This window comes from Metarhizium acridum (genome assembly GCF_019434415.1).
Source record: "Metarhizium acridum strain ARSEF 324 chromosome Unknown scaffold_141, whole genome shotgun sequence".
NCBI lineage: Eukaryota > Fungi > Ascomycota > Sordariomycetes > Hypocreales > Clavicipitaceae > Metarhizium > Metarhizium acridum.
Window position 1 is genome coordinate 1433613 of NW_027094020.1, and position 16300 is coordinate 1449912.

The following is a 16300-nucleotide window of genomic DNA, read 5'->3' on the forward strand; positions in this document are numbered from 1 at the left end:
TGGGCAAAGCTCTTCAGTCCCCCGCAAAGAGAGCTCTCGCAATTGCACGTGGGGGCGCCCAGGCTTCATTGTGCAGCTCTCGGTGCTCACGTTATCTACCAGACTGCGCACTTTATAGTTAGGTAGGTAGGTCATATGTAGCTTTGGGCAGATTTGTGCGGCCCGCATTGTCAAATGCCACGCGGCACAAAGCTTCGAGCCGACCGGCTTGGATCAATTGGGCAAGCTTGGGTTAATTCATAGAATGCATGTGCTCGTTTGGGGCCACGGGCTGTGGACCTTTGGTACGCTAAACAGGAAACTGCGCCGTCAACGTCATGGCTAGTTGGCTGTCGCCTGGGGGACCCGAGTGCCATCTCTGCTCTGAATTGGTCTCTGCCATTGATGTTTCTCCAGATTCCCAACCGTCAACATTGGCTGATTGAATGACCCCTTCCTTCCCTCCCCTCGCCCCAGAGGAATTGAATGGCCGGCCAATGGTCAATCTGGTGGACGTCGAGTCAACCTCGATAGACTTGCCACACTGAGCAGCGTCGCGCCCCGCACCTGGTGGCTATACGTCGAAGACTCGGTCAGGTTGCGTCTGAAGCTTCCATCGATTTCTCGTCGCCCAGTCTTTTGCAGGGGCAAATAAGGAAGGAACAAAAAAAGAAGGAAGGGGCGAAGGGAGATATGACCTAGGTCGTCGCAAACCAGCATCGCCTTGCCGGTCACAATGTCAGCGGCAGACCCGGCCACAGGAGAGCAGCTTTATGCAACGGTACGTCGTTTCGTTCTTGTCTTGGCTTTTGCCTTTCTGTTTGCTTCTTCCTCTGTCCTTCCAGAAGACAATACACGGCATTTCTACCTGGAAACTTGAGCGAATTGTTTTACTGACCATCCCTCAGCTTCTCTTGAGCGATTCCTACCTACCCGGCGCTCTGGTCCTCGCCCACTCGTTGCGCGATGCCGGCACTTCCAAGCGGCTCGCGGTTCTGGTAACATTGGATTCTGTCTCGGCAGAGACCATCACCCAGCTTAAGGTGAGTTTGCCACAAATGCCACCTGCCGTTTCATAAAATGGCTATTAATGAAATTGCACTTTCACAGACCGTCTACGATTATGTCCTTCCTGTCCCAAGAATTCGGAATGAGCTGCCTGCCAATCTACGCCTTATGAAAAGGTCCGACTTGCACTCGGCTTTCACCAAGATCAACCTGTGGAAGCAAACTCAGTTTTCCAAAATAGTCTACATCGACGCCGACGTAGTGGCCTATCGAGCTCCAGACGAGCTCTTTGAGCTGCCTCATGCCTTCTCCGCCGCTCCGGACATTGGATGGCCGGATCTTGTCAACACCGGTGTCATGGTTCTTGTTCCGAATATGGGTGACTACTACGCCATGCTCGCCATGGCGGACAGAGGAATTTCATTTGATGGTGCAGATCAAGGCCTCATAAACATGCATTTTAAACACAGTCTGAATCGCTTATCGTTTACTTACAATGTTACGCCATCCGCCCACTACCAGTACATACCTGCGTATCGTCATTTCCAATCTAGCATCAGCATGGTCCATTTCATTGGTGCCAATAAGCCTTGGTTTTCTGGTCGCAGCGCTTCCCATGGTAACACTCCGTTCGACGAGATGGTCGGTCGCTGGTGGGCTGTCTATGATCGCCATTATAGAGCACAGGTACGCCTTTCAACCCTGAGAGTCGGTCGTAGAACAACTCGCCATCTTCCTGTTCCAAGTTGTTGATGGAAGTTCTTGTTAATGCTTTTGTATAGGAGTCCGCTGCCCAACCCAGTTACAGGCAAACTTCAAGTCGACGTCCAAGCCAAGGAATTGTAGACACAACTCTCGCGTCGGCATACCCCTCTACAAAGTTGCCTCCAGGAGGTGATGAGGGCAAGAACACTAGCCAAGCATACATTGAAGAGGGAGCAGGTGAGTACTCACCCGGCAAACATCACATAACTGTTCCAATATCGATGCGTCATATTCACCCCAGCCACTCCGTCCTGCGCGTAACGAAGGTGAAACAGCTACTGAGATGTCCACAGATCGTCACGGCCCGGTCCATGTCGAGACTCCACGAGATTCTTCTGCCCTGAGTCAGAGGCAGCTTCCCGCATTGGCCTTGGCTAGTTGGGATGCCCAAAGGTGAGTACTTCGCAGGGTCTGGATTAACTGAATTGCTGACCTTTCTCCAAATTCAGGCATCCCCCCCCACCCGGCTCAAAGCCAGAGGCGATAGATTTCCCGTCGACTCGTTACGAGATGTCAAGAGATACTACACCTTTTATTCCACCCGTACGCTACCCCAGCCCACCCAAAAATATGTGGTACGAGGTTCCAAAAGAACCGCCATCCCCATCAACCAAAATTCCAAAGCAAATATTTCCGTGGGAAGCCCGCCAACCCGCCCCATCACGCTCATTTACTACTACAACAGTGGACGAGCCCTTTGGGAAACCACAACCCGGCGAGTCAGATGAACAACATCAAGAGCCAACTCCTGCAGAGGCATTTGCCACACTCCCTGAACAATTTGCAACGGGACTCTCAGGTAGTGATGTGACAGACAGGAATACCGCAGCATCTGACGTTGGTGCTGCTTTGCCAGCGCCAGCTCCTGGTGATCCTTGGAGTTCTTACTCGCGAGTCAATGCTTGGGACGATGTGCCTGAAATTAGCCGATACGTCGACGGCTTGCAGAGATATCGTCGAACGGGGGGGCAGATAAGGAGTGGAACAACGGCGACTTTTACAAGCCGCGTTTAAAGTAACAGACTTTCCAACAGAATTGGAACGGCCGAGCTTACCAGTGACGCCAGCACCGATCAGGCGTCCCTCATGGTGGGGGGGTCATGACGAAGCCTTCAACTCAGCAGAGAATGCCCAGTTGCTTCCAATGGCTGAGGGTGTTCCATCACAGTCAGAATGGGTATGTGTGCATGGGAGACGCTGGGGGCCTGCCGATTGCCGGTGCGATTTGGCTGACGTAGGACTTCCTTACAAGGATCCGGCTGCCCAGCTTCAACTGCTAGCCCAGCAACAATCTGAAGCATTACTCCGGAAACTCAGCGGCGATGATGGCGTGCCAGGGAAAATGGCAAGTCACGAAATTCCATCAAGACCATTGCCTTTTGGATCCGAACCCGGTCAGTCACCGACGTATGTGACACAATCCGCTCCTACAAGCGTCTTAAGCCCGCAACCTATACGAGGGAAGTCCACAACGGCTGTTCTCGTCGCCGATTTGACCGATCGTGACGATGCATCGCCAGAGAGCACGACTAAAGAAGGCAGCTCGGCTCCCCTTGTCGAAGAATTTACAGAATAGGCTGTGTCCGAGTAGGCTGTGCTCTTGTGGTTGACATGTACACATCACGCAGCATCCATATTGTACCTCTCACATCAGTCCAACTTTCATTGCCCTTTGTTTTGGATATCTCAGTTTGGTCTCTAGCGAAATTGGCCGTATAATGTCATATGAACGCGTGTTGTCGAGTTCAATCTCGGAGTCTTTTTTTACTTATTGTATTATACATATAATGAACCATGACCAGAGTATTTGCACGATCTTTTCTGCTTTCAACTTTTACAATAAAGTAGTCATTCTGTTGTACTCTCGATTTCCTGCATATCAGCCTTGTCTATCTTTTAACTGGAGTTCAACATTCTGGTATTTACAAGAACAGTCCATCTCTACGTTTTGAACTGATGTACTCCGTATTACGTTTCTATTTCAATCACTCGTGGGCTATTCGTAGCTCGTGGCACCTCTGCACGTTGCTGATGACTTTCAGTGATCCTTAAAAAAGATTAGACAAGATGCAGCCGTGCAGAGATCAACGAGCCAGACCTGAAAGTTCGTGAGACACGCTAACAGACTAGGCGCTGTCGTGACGTTTCATTTTCTTGCATTGGCATCGTCTTGGTCTCGTCACCACAGATTCTGTATACTGGGCTAAATATTTTATTACATTCGATTTTGCTGAAAAGACTAACATAGTAATATTGGCCAGGCAAGTTTAATCTTCTTCGCCTTCCTCGCCTTCCTCAGCTTCCTCAACCGTGGCGGCTTTGGCCTTCCCTTTATCACTCGAGTCTACGACGACCTCGGTGCTAGACCCCACAGTCCCATGATGATGCAATTCGTTGCTAGCTAAATCTTTTTGTGTAGAGTGTTTTGGAGGCTCATCGCGACCCTGGTCCCTCGACGGTTCCGCATCAACAGGGGGGCTTGCTGTTCGGACAGCATTATCGACGACGTCAGAACGCGATCTGTTGTTACTGAATAATTGTGCAGGACCGCCCCAATTTGGTATGAGAGGACTTGGGGAAACCACAGGTGTTGATCTCACTGTTTGGGAGCCCGCACTAGTGCCATCCCTGACACCGTCCCCTGGTGTAGGCAACCGGGAGGAGGTCATGTTGGGGTCCATGGACGAGGAAGTTTCATCGCCGGCAGCCTCAGCAGTAGACGATGTTGCCGCAGGGCGGCTGGTCGACTGACTAGGATTTGGAGTTTCCGCATTGAAAGATGTTGCTGTGGTATGAGATGGGTGGTGAGTCGGCTGTGTTCCATCCAGTCTCTGAAGCGGTATCAATGACCAGCCAGGAGGTAGCGTAATGCCCTCTGGGAGATCAGGACTACCTGCAGGTATCGTTACACCATTTGCTGGAACTACATGGCGGGCCATAAATGGGCTGCCTATCCGCGGAGGAATGGTAGGAACCGCGTTACCCAAAGGAACTTGGGCGTGATTGCCTTGTGTTGCAACATGAGAATTCTGGTTTTGAGCCATGGGTATAGTAACTGGCGCGTTGCCACGTCCTCTTAATGGCTGATCATGGGGCTGTTGCTGTCGGCGCTGGCGGAGTCGCTGAAGTTCGGCCATGAGAAGATAGGCTACCTGTAGCTCTTGCTGGGCTGCCTGCAGGTTTTGCAATTCCCTCTGCACAATTTGCTCTGTTTGGCCAAGTAGATTCCCAATTTGCTGCATGCTGTCTCCAGACTGTTGTTGTGTCTGGGTTGGGGTTGGTGTAGGAAGACCATGATCGACACGGTTCCCTTGGGCCTGAGGGATGCCAAATTGTTGAGCAAGTTCGCGGGCCTGTTGGTCATTTGCTCCAAAGCCGAGTCGGAATGGTCCCAAGTTGAAAACTCTAGGGCCACCGTCCCTGCCGGGAGGAGCTTGGTCGCCATTATGTCCTTGCTGACCGGCTGGCGCATTGTTACCACCGTCGGCCGGTGGTTGTCCAGCCAGTACTCGGGCGGGACCACCAATCTGAATCTGCAGGCCCGCTGCTCTATTATGCCCCCCTCGGACACGATCCATGGTAACAGGGCTCCTACACGTCGGGCAGACCTGCTGACGCTCAAGCCAGCTCTTCAAGCAGCCGAGATGTAGAACATGACCACATGGCAGCTTTTTCGGACGGACACGGTCAATTGCCCCAGGGTGGTTGACAGGATCCCAAGGTCGCATCTCCTCTCGGCATATGATGCAAGTATTCTCCTGGGACAGTTCTTCCAGGGTGGCATCGGGGTATCGATTCATTTCTTGAATAGCGCGGCGATATCGCAGAAGTGCGTTTAGTCGCTTAATGAAATCTCTCGATGTGATGAAGAGATCTCTCATGATGTGAATAGGCAGCCCGTAAAACCTCAGCAACATGAAGAAGAAGGCAATGTAAATACCGAGTTTTATCATGTCTGTGCATAATTAGATACCAATCAACCAACGGTCGGCCATGTCCATGACTACTCTGTAACTTACCGGTAACTAAATCCAGCCAAAGTACCCATTCACCTTTGGTGGTCCAACCAGGAACCTCAATATCCATCTCATCTATGTCGTCCTCGCTGGGAAGGGGCTCTTGGTGTTGAGGCGGCTCTTGTCCAGCCGCAGCAGCCTGCTCTCGTTCGCGAATCAAAGCTTCTCGTTGTCGTCGAATCTCTTGTCTCCGTTCAATTAGACGTTTTTTCGTTTGTGCTTTGACAATATTCTGTTCTGCAATTGAGAGAATGTAGCGAACTGCAGTTCGCCAGGAACACGTGGCCAGCACGGCGAACTCAAACAAAAACATGACCATCATATTCGGTCTTGCTTGTTGGATCACAGTATCGACGGTGTATTTGAGGATCCAGATGTCGTATATGAAGCTGATGGCCAGGGAGACACTGAGTCTCAGGTGGAATAGTCGGGGATTTGCTGGCGGCTGTTGTTCTAGAAATTCCACTCTTCCGTCGCCGATCCAACCCCATACCTTCCCGGTAACCAAGGAAGTAAACATGACCAGAAACCAGGCCCCAATCTCCTCGCGAAATATCGTCATTGCCAGGCATGTTTCCGTGATGGCAAACCAGGCTCTCTCGGTAAGCTGTTCGACTTCGACGGCTCGAAGAGTGCCAAAGCAAAGTTTGGTGAGGCCATAGATAAAGCTGCTATATAGCAAGAGGCTGAAGTTTACCAGCGCCTATGGGGAAAGTATTAGCTAGCGCTCGCTTGGGGTCGTGCATGATACAACAAATGTGAGGGTAGGCTATTACCAGAAGACAGAAATTGCTTTGGGCCAGATAAACCATGGCCGAATAGAAGTTGGCACGCTGCTGGAAGGCTGAAATTACAACAGCGCCAGCAAGGGCCGTGGAGACCTAAAGAGATGAGTCAATTCCGATCCAGATATCTAGGGCCTCGAGCCTTGCAACGGTTCATGATGGCGTCGTCAAACATACCCCTGCGTACCACCCCAAGCGCATCTTGGGCATCGGGACTGTCTCTGTGGAAAGCAGGAAAAATCTCGTAGTAAAATATTTGGGTTGGTCTTATAGCTCCATCTTTGTTTCCGAGGAGCCGCAGCTTGGATGTTCGCCAGGAACGAAGCTATATGCTCACGGATATTTGATGCCACGTTATGCTAAGCTCCCTGACCGTAATCCACCCATGACGCAGGAGCAAGCCGAGTAGCGGTATCGGCACGTGACAGAGTTCCTGAGGAAGACGAGCTCCGATAAGATCCGGTAATTAGCCGAATATGCCTTCCCTGCCCAACGTACTTCTTGTGGTTGTGTATATCCCACTGCCTCTTCAGCCGAGATTCTGGTTCTAGGTAATGATATATCGATTGCGGTTGTGTAAACAAATGGCAGTCCATAAATTGGGTCCAGTCTTTCGTCGTAGTTCACATTCGATAAAAGAGGCAATACTTTGCACGGCGTTGTTAGAACAGAGAGAGGTATGGAGTCAGAGTGAGTGTATGGTACATCCATAAGGAAGCGACAGGCACGCAATCCTCAGTGATGGCTGCGGCATTACCAACTCTGAGATGCTCTGAAGGTGACAAGCCAACGTTTCAAAGCAGAAATAACAGAGACATGTTCCGATGTTCATACTTGATGTCAGTTATTCAGCCTACCCTACCCTAATGCCGAGTCTGTCACGTCCAAGCTGGGGCGAGACGTTGAACGGTCTTACCAGCTACCCTAGACAAACTCAGGACAGACAGACGAAGAGATTGTTCTCATGGCCGAGGAACCGAACACACTTACTTCTGTAACTGACCGATTATCCATTCTTCTTTGGTGTGTGATTCAAGGTAGGGCGTGCTACTTGGCCGGTTTAGAACCTTGTCCTGAACAGTCCGCAACAGCGGTTGGTATTCGCGAACTGTCCTGGTCCCTGCAATCATCAACGGTTGAAAAAAAAAAGGAGCGCAATTAGGTTGCCGCCAGACTTGGTTGGCCAAGCAAATTGCTGTGCGGGGGCGAAGAGGGCATAATTTTGATACTGTCTGCCTTATCACCCTCCCGATGGAGCATGTTGCACAACAGAAGAGACGGTGAGGGGGCTTCCAGCCGGAGCGACGAACCTTGTCCCTGGAATAGGCAGCAACACCAGGCGAATTGTCATTTGCAATGGGCAATACGGCGGCCACAGAGCCGCATGAAGCGGGGACACGACGTCTACTCCGTACAGGAACCGGAATTCGAATAAGCAGAGCCTACGGGTCTGCCGTATTATACTAGCCGTCCGACCTGAAATTGTTGCCAACCACTGGGTGGACAAACGGACTTCGGTCCGTAACAACTGGCAGGGAGGAGTCCAACACAGTAACAACCATGACGCCCAAGAGTCTGCCTGGCGGAATCGTGTTCCGCGATTAAGCGACTCTGCGTTATTAAACGCAACCGCTCGACCAAGCGAGTCCGTGGCGGCGGGCACCATCTAGACGGTAGACGACCGGCTTGGGTTGCCCATTGGAACGCTTTGCAAACAGCGCTTTTGATTATCCGCCTAGGTCACGGACCGTACGCGTACTTTACATTCAATATAGGATGCGGCGAGTCATCGCTCCAATCCCGGTTGTCTATATCCCAAGAATGGCATGGCCGTCGCAATCTCAGTTATCAGCTCATCACGTCCGCGTGCCATTATTAGAGACAAAAATAGCATTGCAGTACTCGGTGCAGATATTTGTTTTCTAGAAGACCTCGAGGTTGTTGTGGTTGCCGAAGGGGACCCAAGACAGGCTCCTTGTGAAGATTTGTATTGCAACAACAGGCTTGTCAAGCTCTGCTTGCCCCGGCCCAGGAGACATCGAAAAATACGTGCCCTGCACAATGCCTTGGCTTATTGGTAGTTTTGAGTGATGAGACAGACTCATGAGACCTCACTCACAGCGACCTCTCCCAAAACTTGAAAAGGAGGGGATGGCGGATTGGCATTGGCTCTGTCCAGCAATATGGGGGCAAAGTCCTAATTTACCCTTGGATGTGCTCCGTAATGTAATGATTGCCCCTGACCTGACCTGGTTCTGGGGCGCTGTTAGTGACGGACATTTCGGGGTTCTGATCCCTGCTAAATCCCGATCGTGCCAGGCTGGGGTGTTATTATATGCAGATAATAGTACGGAGTAGGAGTACTACTATTACGTACGTGTGACAAACTCGGTACATCCCACCAGGGCTCACTGACCACGTGACGTTATGCCTGTCACTGGCCTGGATCTCATCCCAGGGCGAGACTGCTAGACGCAGCATCGCTAGCAGTCATGCTATTGTCTGAGGCGGCGGCTCGTTGGCCCGGTCGTCGTTAGGGTCTGATAGGAGACGGCAGACCATGTCCTCTTCACGGAAGAATTTTGGAGTGTCAAATTTCATGCACGTTTTATTGGGCACAAGTCCTGGTGGTCCTGCAGGTGAAAATAGATGGCATGGCCACCCCTGACCAAGATGGGATAGAGAGAGAGAGAAAAACTACGATATGCCTGCTTGGGATTACGACCACGCATTGACACGACGAAGAACTGAAACGGGACATGAATGGGAGAAGGGAGAAACATATCAGGGCAAGGACGAGTGGAAAAGTCGCTCAGGGATAATTCGTGCATGCACGTACTATGCTGTTCTTACTCTGTATGTACTTTGGTGCCCGGGGAATTATCGAGTGTGTGTTAGCACCTCTGCCTCATGTCGATGCTGAGAAGGCATGCCCACTCGCGTTCAAGACGTAGAGACCCGTGTGTGTATCAACTGTCTTGTATAATGGCATACGGATAGTTGTAGATAAACTTGGGCAGAGCGCAAGACGTCCCCAAGGGTCTAGATCGCAAAGGACCGTGGCGCGGCCACTACCTACATGACCCGATGAGATGTCTCACCTTAACAGATGTGCTTGGTTCATGCGTCTTGTAATAATAAATACTAGTAGTATTGTGTATTGCAGACTCTGGCGCCAGCCAGCCTTGAAGCGGCCTATGCAATCCTTTCATTACGACACTTTCCTTGCCGCCCGCAGTCTTCGTTCAAGATGATGGCCAAACTATTTAAGCCAGCACACCCCAACAGTACGGAGCCTCTCGCCCCTGTGGCGGAGTGGCCGGCGCGACTGAGAGCGGAAATGTCAACTGGTTGTTTTACGCGGCTGACCGACTTTTCAGGGATGGCACATGGTCCGCGATGACATGGGCTAATAGTAGGCAGGACCACGTTGCCAAGGCAGATGTGAGCGTCACACTTTTTTTTCTTGTCTTTGAAGAGGTGGACATGCACCCAATGTGTCGGGTCGAGCTTGGACACCTGGCATGTGGCTGAGCTTGCCGCAACTCCGGAATGATGGGTTGGACGGGATTGCCTTTGTCGCACCCTTGTCCCGGCATCGCCGCGACAAAAACGTGGTTGTGGTTGTGGTTGTGGTTGTGGTTCGGGTGAATATGTACATGCGTAGTTGCAATGCTTGTGCAAAAACAGACAACATTGGTGAACGCAATCCTCCCTTCTCATAGAATACTTGCAGCGAGCGGGTGTATTATGCTGGTCGCGACTATTTGCTCCTGTAGAGACTCGTTAGATCCAAACAGTGAATATGGCCGAGATGAAAGGGGTAAAAAAAAAGGCGCCATTATCGCTAATGGAGTCTGCCACATTCCGGCCATCGCACCCCCATCTCCCCCATCTCCCCTGATCAGGCGAGCTCGTCCACGAAAGCATGTTTTCTGCGATCTAGTTCGCCCTCACAAGGCAAATGCGCTAAAACCCAACCCCGAATCGAGTGCCGGCGCTGCGCCTCCCACCTCCAAGATGCCCAGATATCGTGGGGTCTCTAGTGACAGCGACAACCGATCAGCAACAATGAATGACGGCTATCGACCATCCCGGCGTCTCATTGCGGGTGGTGGCATTGCCGTGCTTGGAATAGACAAGAGGCTAGACAACAGCCACACTCAGAGTCTGCCCTACAGCCAGCCAAGGAATGCCAGAGACACACATTTGGGGATAATTATATCGACACGACACCAAGGCTTCAATGGCTGAAGCTACCCCGTACCCCGTGTTCGGGACTCAAACACGAACGAATGCTTGCATACACGGCCTTGCTGCTCGCCGGATGAATTACTACGCGGAGGAAGCCGCGCGTCAAAATCCAATGTTTGAGCTTTCCATACCAATACACAACAACCTCGCTTGTCAGTGCGTCGTGATGCATCCACCGTCGGAACGCATGACAAAGAACGTACACGGCAAAACAGTTCAAAGAGCGCCCATGCAAGCCCGATATGCAAGCATCGAACGCCATCTCAGGAGTACCGAGTCCCCGGCTCTCGCGCCAGCCTTGACACGTCCGCTTCTGGGAATGATGCCCGGTATGAAGCAGCCACTTGTAGGAACATGGTGTTGCACAGGATCAAACGGACAGCCATCAGAGACACCATGCGACGCCTCCCACCGCCTCTCAGGCGGTAGACACCGACACGGGCCATAGCGCCTCGAGATTGTCGGTTTTTGTTAGTGAGGTTTCTTTTGCATCCAGACCATCAAGCCACCAGAAGTGTCACCTCCTCATTGGGGGCCAATGGCACTCGATCAAGACCACACCCCTACGGCGTGTTTACTGGTTCTGGACCAAGCGACCGGCCGCTCTGATAGTTATACGGAGTACTTTGACGGAGCTATCCGCTTGACTAGAGTGAATTAAAAAATAGAAATAAAGGCGGCGGCAAGGAATGGTGGCAGACGACACTCGGAGGTCGAAGCTAAAGTGGGCTAACAACTCTCTCCTTCCCCGACTGAGCTGGCCAACTGCCGCTTTTCCGTCTCTATTGGTACCTTTACTTTCGCACGCAGGAATGATACATGATATGCATCGGATAGTGGGAGGAGGGAGTTCACTACCTTGAAACAGAGTACGTACCCGTTATTGTATTACGAAATACTCTCTCCAATCGCGCACAATAGAAAAGAAAACAAGGTTGGCGCAATATCCTTGGTGTGATGATGTGAGTGCACCACGTTTGGCCCCCACGTCCCGCGTCATGAGCGACCATACCGGCTATCGCTCTCCGCAATCTATCATATCTATCATGGCGTCACAAGGCTTGGTTACTTACTCTTGTCTTGGCGTTCTGCTCGCTACTGACACTGTCAACTGGTATACTACTAATCTGTACGGAGTACTCCGTAATAGCATAGCATATCAGTGCCTCGGTAGTTGGTTGGTAGTGAGGAGGAGCAGGTGACAAGACTCAACATTAAAGCGTCTCAACATGGGGACCTAATTCAGGTAGAACTTACGGTGACGACCAGAATGCCCATATCCCGAAAGCCCTGGCCATTCAGCCATAAGTGATGATTATTTCCCTGCCCGTGGCGATCTACATGCAAAGTCACGCCAGCATACCGATAGACTTCATATTAGGCTCAGTCTGTTCACCGAACCCTATTTGCGGCAGGCTGCATGCCATGCCAGACGCAGCATCATCGAATGTTCCCTTGCGGGCAAATTGCTAGCACCCATCAGCTCGAATCTGCTTGACAGAACAGATTTGAGGGTAATTTAAGCCCATTTAGGCACCCGCCCCGTCTCCCATTCAGAGCCATGTCGTTGTAAAGTCTATCGTACGGAGCACAGCACGTCCCACGTCGTCGGTGACCAAACTGACTTGCAAAACCTTCACACACGCATACACATACACACTAGATACACTACGCAAGCATCTCTTCTACGGCACTTCGGGAGGCGGGTTGGGCTTAGCCTTCCTTGAACCCGAGTGGCGGTCAATGCCGGGTCTCGCCATGGCCTTTATCATCTGTACCGCGCCACCAAAAGTTGAGCTCCCCAATCTCGATGGGCTGCCGGAACATACCGTTCGTTGACCAGCACTTGCACGGAGTACTAGCCATAGTTTATTATAATTAGTCTGGTATTTGAAAGGCGTGTTGAAACGGCCAGACCCCCCCCACGAGGTTTTTCCCCGTGACAGCGGCCCAAGCCATATCGACCAACCGAGAACTGCCATCGTCACCGACTACTGATGCCCCGATACGACGTCAACTCCGGATTAACCTCGAGGTCAGGTATTTAGGAAAAAGTGGCAGCGAAACAAAATGGATGACGAGTCCCGGTCAGATGGTCTGTGCAAAAATGAGGGCAAATGACAACACGGGCCTGGCCCCCAACCCGAGCCTACCTTTTTTTGTTTGTTTGCAGGTATGTATTTAGTCCGGCGGCTGGCTCCCGGTAGCATGGGATAGGTGACGCTCATGCCGCGTGATGATGATCTGCGTTGACCAGAGCCAATGCCTCTCTGGGCGCTTCTTTGTGCTGTTCCCGCTGTGGCGCGACGCTAAGAGTAGTTGACATGTTCGCGGCCTCCAGGCTATCTGGTCGGTGCCCAGCGGTTTTCTTTTGTCAACTTACGACCAGACTCTCAGACTCTTGTAGAAAGAAGCAAGGGAGTCAAGGGGCAAGAGGGGTCCCCGCTGCCGCTAGAAAATGTGCGATTCTGCTGGAATGGGGGGGTTACGGAGTAGCATGTTTGCTTCTATTCTCGTCGACCCAAATTTGGAGGGGTGAAACATGACCATTGGGATCGCCCCGTTCCTTCGCTACTCCGGCAGCAGCTAAAGGAGAGACATGGGCCCTGACACCTCTATCCGACGGCCCTGAGATGATCTGTTCCGTCTGGGGGGAAAACGTAATCAGTGAGCACTAAGCACAGACGCGACGAGTGTGCTAATGATGGTCAGTCATGGACATCATTGTGTAGCGGGAGCCAGTCAACCAGTTTACTCATCACGCCGCCAGCGCGTACCGACATACAAACAGAGAATACAGAGGGCAATGTGTGTCGATTGCATTGGCCGAAATTGTGGACACTGGCGGTTGCAATTTCGCCGGTATGGCCATGTTCAAGGTAAAATAGTCAGTCGAGAGGATTGAGTTTTCCCAGCGCCCGACCCCCCCGGCTGTCGATCCCATGTCTGGATACGGCGAGGGCGATAAACTTGGCAACACGATGTAAAGTCGCGACCCGCGGCCCAGGATCTCGTCAAGTTGGGGTTTTTATCCGGATAAATAATACAAAACACACTTTCGGGGGTGGATATAGCGCGGGCCATGAATATCGTAGAGTGTACCAGACTCCCTAAGCGCGCCACAGACGACAGAGCCGTTGGCAGCGTCGAGATCTCGGGGCGACCCAGATTGACGGCGCACGCACAGCCAAACACTGGTTGACATGATGGGCTTCAATCCTCATTTGAAACCGACAGTGAAGACACAGACGACACAGACCCGAGAAGTCTGCCTGCGGTTGCACAATCGCACTGATTACCCGTTTGGGACGAGCCGGGGAGAGTTGTTGGACGCACCAAGCGGAGAGACGTGCACGCCATGATTAAACTCGCAATGCACGAACCAGATTCAAAGTCATCAGCAAGGATTGCTGGCCTTGAGGCAAACAGCAGACTGGGTGAGACTGACTGGGAGACCGGGCAACAGGCAACAGGCACCACCGACCACACACCTCAATTTGAGATGCGATCAAATTGCGTCCCCATGTCTATTTGCATGTACCTAGTGTGTCTATGTACATACATATTGCGACCCATCTGCCATCCATCCAACCGGATCGTCCAAAGTGACAGGCCTCGAGGGCTTCGACCCGGGTGCAAAAGATATTGACCCCCGGCCCGTGGCACGGACAGCCATCTGCTCTGAGCTCCGCGTCCTGGGCGCTTCTTTTCTCTGCAATCAAGATATTTGCCCTCTCTCCTTGGGCCGGGCCAGATGGCGGACAGTGATACAGCCACCGGCTCTCGCTGACAGCACATGGCACTGGCACACTCTCCTTTCACTCTTCACGCTCGCAGATCCAGAGTCACACCAAGCACTCCAAGCACTCCAAGCACAGGGCGTGGATGGACGGGGTGGTTTTGCTCTAAGCCCATCTAGGAACATCCCGAAAGATGACGGACTTGGTGGTGCTCACCCTCTTTCTCCCAACCAGACGTGAAGGCCGGATCGGCTCTTCGCATTGGGTCGCCTTCCTGTCGTCAGTTTTGTCCCGATTGAGACGCATTTGCGCTTTGGCGCCCGCCCGTCAACGAAACTGTGTCAAATCAAGTCATAACCAGTGAACCGTTTTGCAAATCCGTAATGTAGTTTGTTCGAACCGCGTCTTTTCCCCAACCGCATCGTTGGTCCGTCAACAGCAATAAACCTCGTAGGGCTGAGGGCTGAGATTGCTACGCAGCCCACAACTCGCAACCCACGTTTTTATGCCTCCCCCCCTTCCTCTTTTGAGAAAGCGCTGAAGGCGAGGAAATAAGTGTATGCACATGGCGCATCTGCATACATCCTCACCGTAGCAGCAAAGGATTCGTCCAGGCTTCAGGCCCAAACTGCGCTGGATGTGGTCAGCTTTGAAGCGCGTGCGCCAAGCCCAAGACCATGACCAAGACCAGCGTTGCAACGATTGCTGGAGCCGACATCCAATGGTCAACTGGTCGTGTTGCATCATGGCGCATAGCTTCAGGTATGGAGAACTTCGTGTCGTCGCTAGTGATGTCCAGATTCGGACGCGGCGCAACCCGTCTCATCACCTCCAACTTCAGAGTCATCCGTTGATTCAAGTGCCACAGCCTCGTTCGTGCCCGTCGATGACACCCACACCGTGCTGATGGCCCCCTCGGCGAACCCTTTGACTTTCCAATGTTGGAGCCTGCATGCATACTGTACGTACACACAGCCAGCTGCTCAGGGAACATACAGCATACCAGGTACTTTGCTCATGTTGGGCAAATGGAACGCGTGGCAAGTGTCGGCCATCCTTCCATGCATATGACATGCACGCTCGACTGCATGGCACGCGACTCGGCAACGGCAGAAGAGGCGGCATGGGTTGCGCTCAAACATGAGATGCAGCGCCAGCTGCATAGGCTCAAAAGTGTGCTGGACCGTCTGGCCAATTTGATGACTGCAGAAACGGGCGTGAAGCGGTGCGTGGCAGTTGCAGTCGCAGCCAATAACCTTGTCTCTCCACGCAGAACTATCGAGATTAAGAAAGGGGAATGAGGCACTGACCATGTGGAAAATCTGCAGAGATTTTTCTCCTGCGCGCCCCCCACCCCTTTTGCTTGCATGGCCGCTTCTGTGTACGATTACACCAGTCATGTCGGACATGTTCTTGAGCACCGAGTGCCTGGAGCGTCGCGAGCCAACTTAAGGGGGGGGGAATGGACTCCGACGCATACATACAGAAGGTACTCCGTATGTGTACCTACTTTTATCACTAGTAGGTTATACAACACATGCAGTTTAGACGTACTTACTCCGTAGAAAAACTCCATCATTGCACAATCATTATTCAGTGTTAATATGCCGAAAAGATATTACCAAAGGCCAACTAGGGAGCCCCACAGCGGACCGGAAAGCCTGCTCGCTCTGGGCCAGTCTCCAGGGGACTTGGAGCACCAACTTAATTTGAGTGTGAGAAAGTTGTATGTACATATGTACATACTGGTATG

At 52.0% G+C, this 16300-nt stretch overlaps 4 protein-coding genes across 4 annotated transcripts; 3 read left to right on the plus strand and 1 right to left on the minus strand.

The window, feature by feature from the left end:
• Window positions 1–370: 370 nt before the first annotated feature.
• Window positions 371–2766, plus strand: GLG2_1 (glycogenin glucosyltransferase; the record flags this gene model as incomplete). The annotated part of the gene is made up of 6 exons (XM_007816720.2): window positions 371–760; window positions 888–1022; window positions 1090–1674; window positions 1770–1929; window positions 2046–2145; window positions 2202–2766. The coding sequence occupies exons 1-6, from the start codon at window positions 716–718 to the stop codon at window positions 2764–2766; spliced, it is 1590 nt and encodes a 529-aa protein (XP_007814911.1). The 5' UTR covers window positions 371–715.
• A 130-nt stretch (window positions 2767–2896) lies between these two features.
• Window positions 2897–3328, plus strand: GLG2_2 (glycogenin glucosyltransferase; the record flags this gene model as incomplete). Its single annotated transcript, XM_066119574.1, has 1 exon — window positions 2897–3328. The coding sequence occupies one exon, from the start codon at window positions 2897–2899 to the stop codon at window positions 3326–3328; it is 432 nt and encodes a 143-aa protein (XP_065975369.1).
• Window positions 3329–3878: 550 nt separating this feature from the next.
• HRD1 (E3 ubiquitin-protein ligase hrd1) lies at window positions 3879–7048 on the minus strand. The gene is made up of 3 exons (XM_066119575.1): window positions 6545–7048; window positions 5772–6471; window positions 3879–5707 (listed from the first exon to the last, which is right to left on the minus strand). Exons 1-3 carry the CDS (start codon window positions 6578–6580, stop codon window positions 4020–4022), a joined length of 2424 nt encoding a protein of 807 aa, XP_065975370.1. The 5' UTR covers window positions 6581–7048; the 3' UTR covers window positions 3879–4019.
• Window positions 7049–10628: 3580 nt separating this feature from the next.
• On the plus strand, window positions 10629–11429 carry J3458_009101 (uncharacterized protein). Its single transcript, XM_066119576.1, has one exon. It carries the CDS (start codon window positions 10800–10802, stop codon window positions 11253–11255), a length of 456 nt encoding a protein of 151 aa, XP_065975371.1. The 5' UTR covers window positions 10629–10799; the 3' UTR covers window positions 11256–11429.
• The last annotated feature ends 4871 nt before the right edge of the window (window positions 11430–16300 follow it).

Bases quoted from the DNA above. Each gene is read 5' to 3' on its own strand.
- HRD1 (XM_066119575.1), bottom strand. From the start codon at position 6,580: ATGGTTTATCTGGCCCAAAGCAATTTCTGTCTTCTG. The intron at 6,472-6,544 runs GTAATAGCCTAC...CTTTCCCCATAG, and splicing joins AAAGCAATTTCTGTCTTCTG to GCGCTGGTAAACTTCAGCCT. The intron at 5,708-5,771 runs GTAAGTTACAGA...AATTATGCACAG, and splicing joins TTGGCTGGATTTAGTTACCG to ACATGATAAAACTCGGTATT.
- J3458_009101 (XM_066119576.1), top strand. From the start codon at position 10,800: ATGGCTGAAGCTACCCCGTACCCCGTGTTCGGGACTCAAACACGAACG.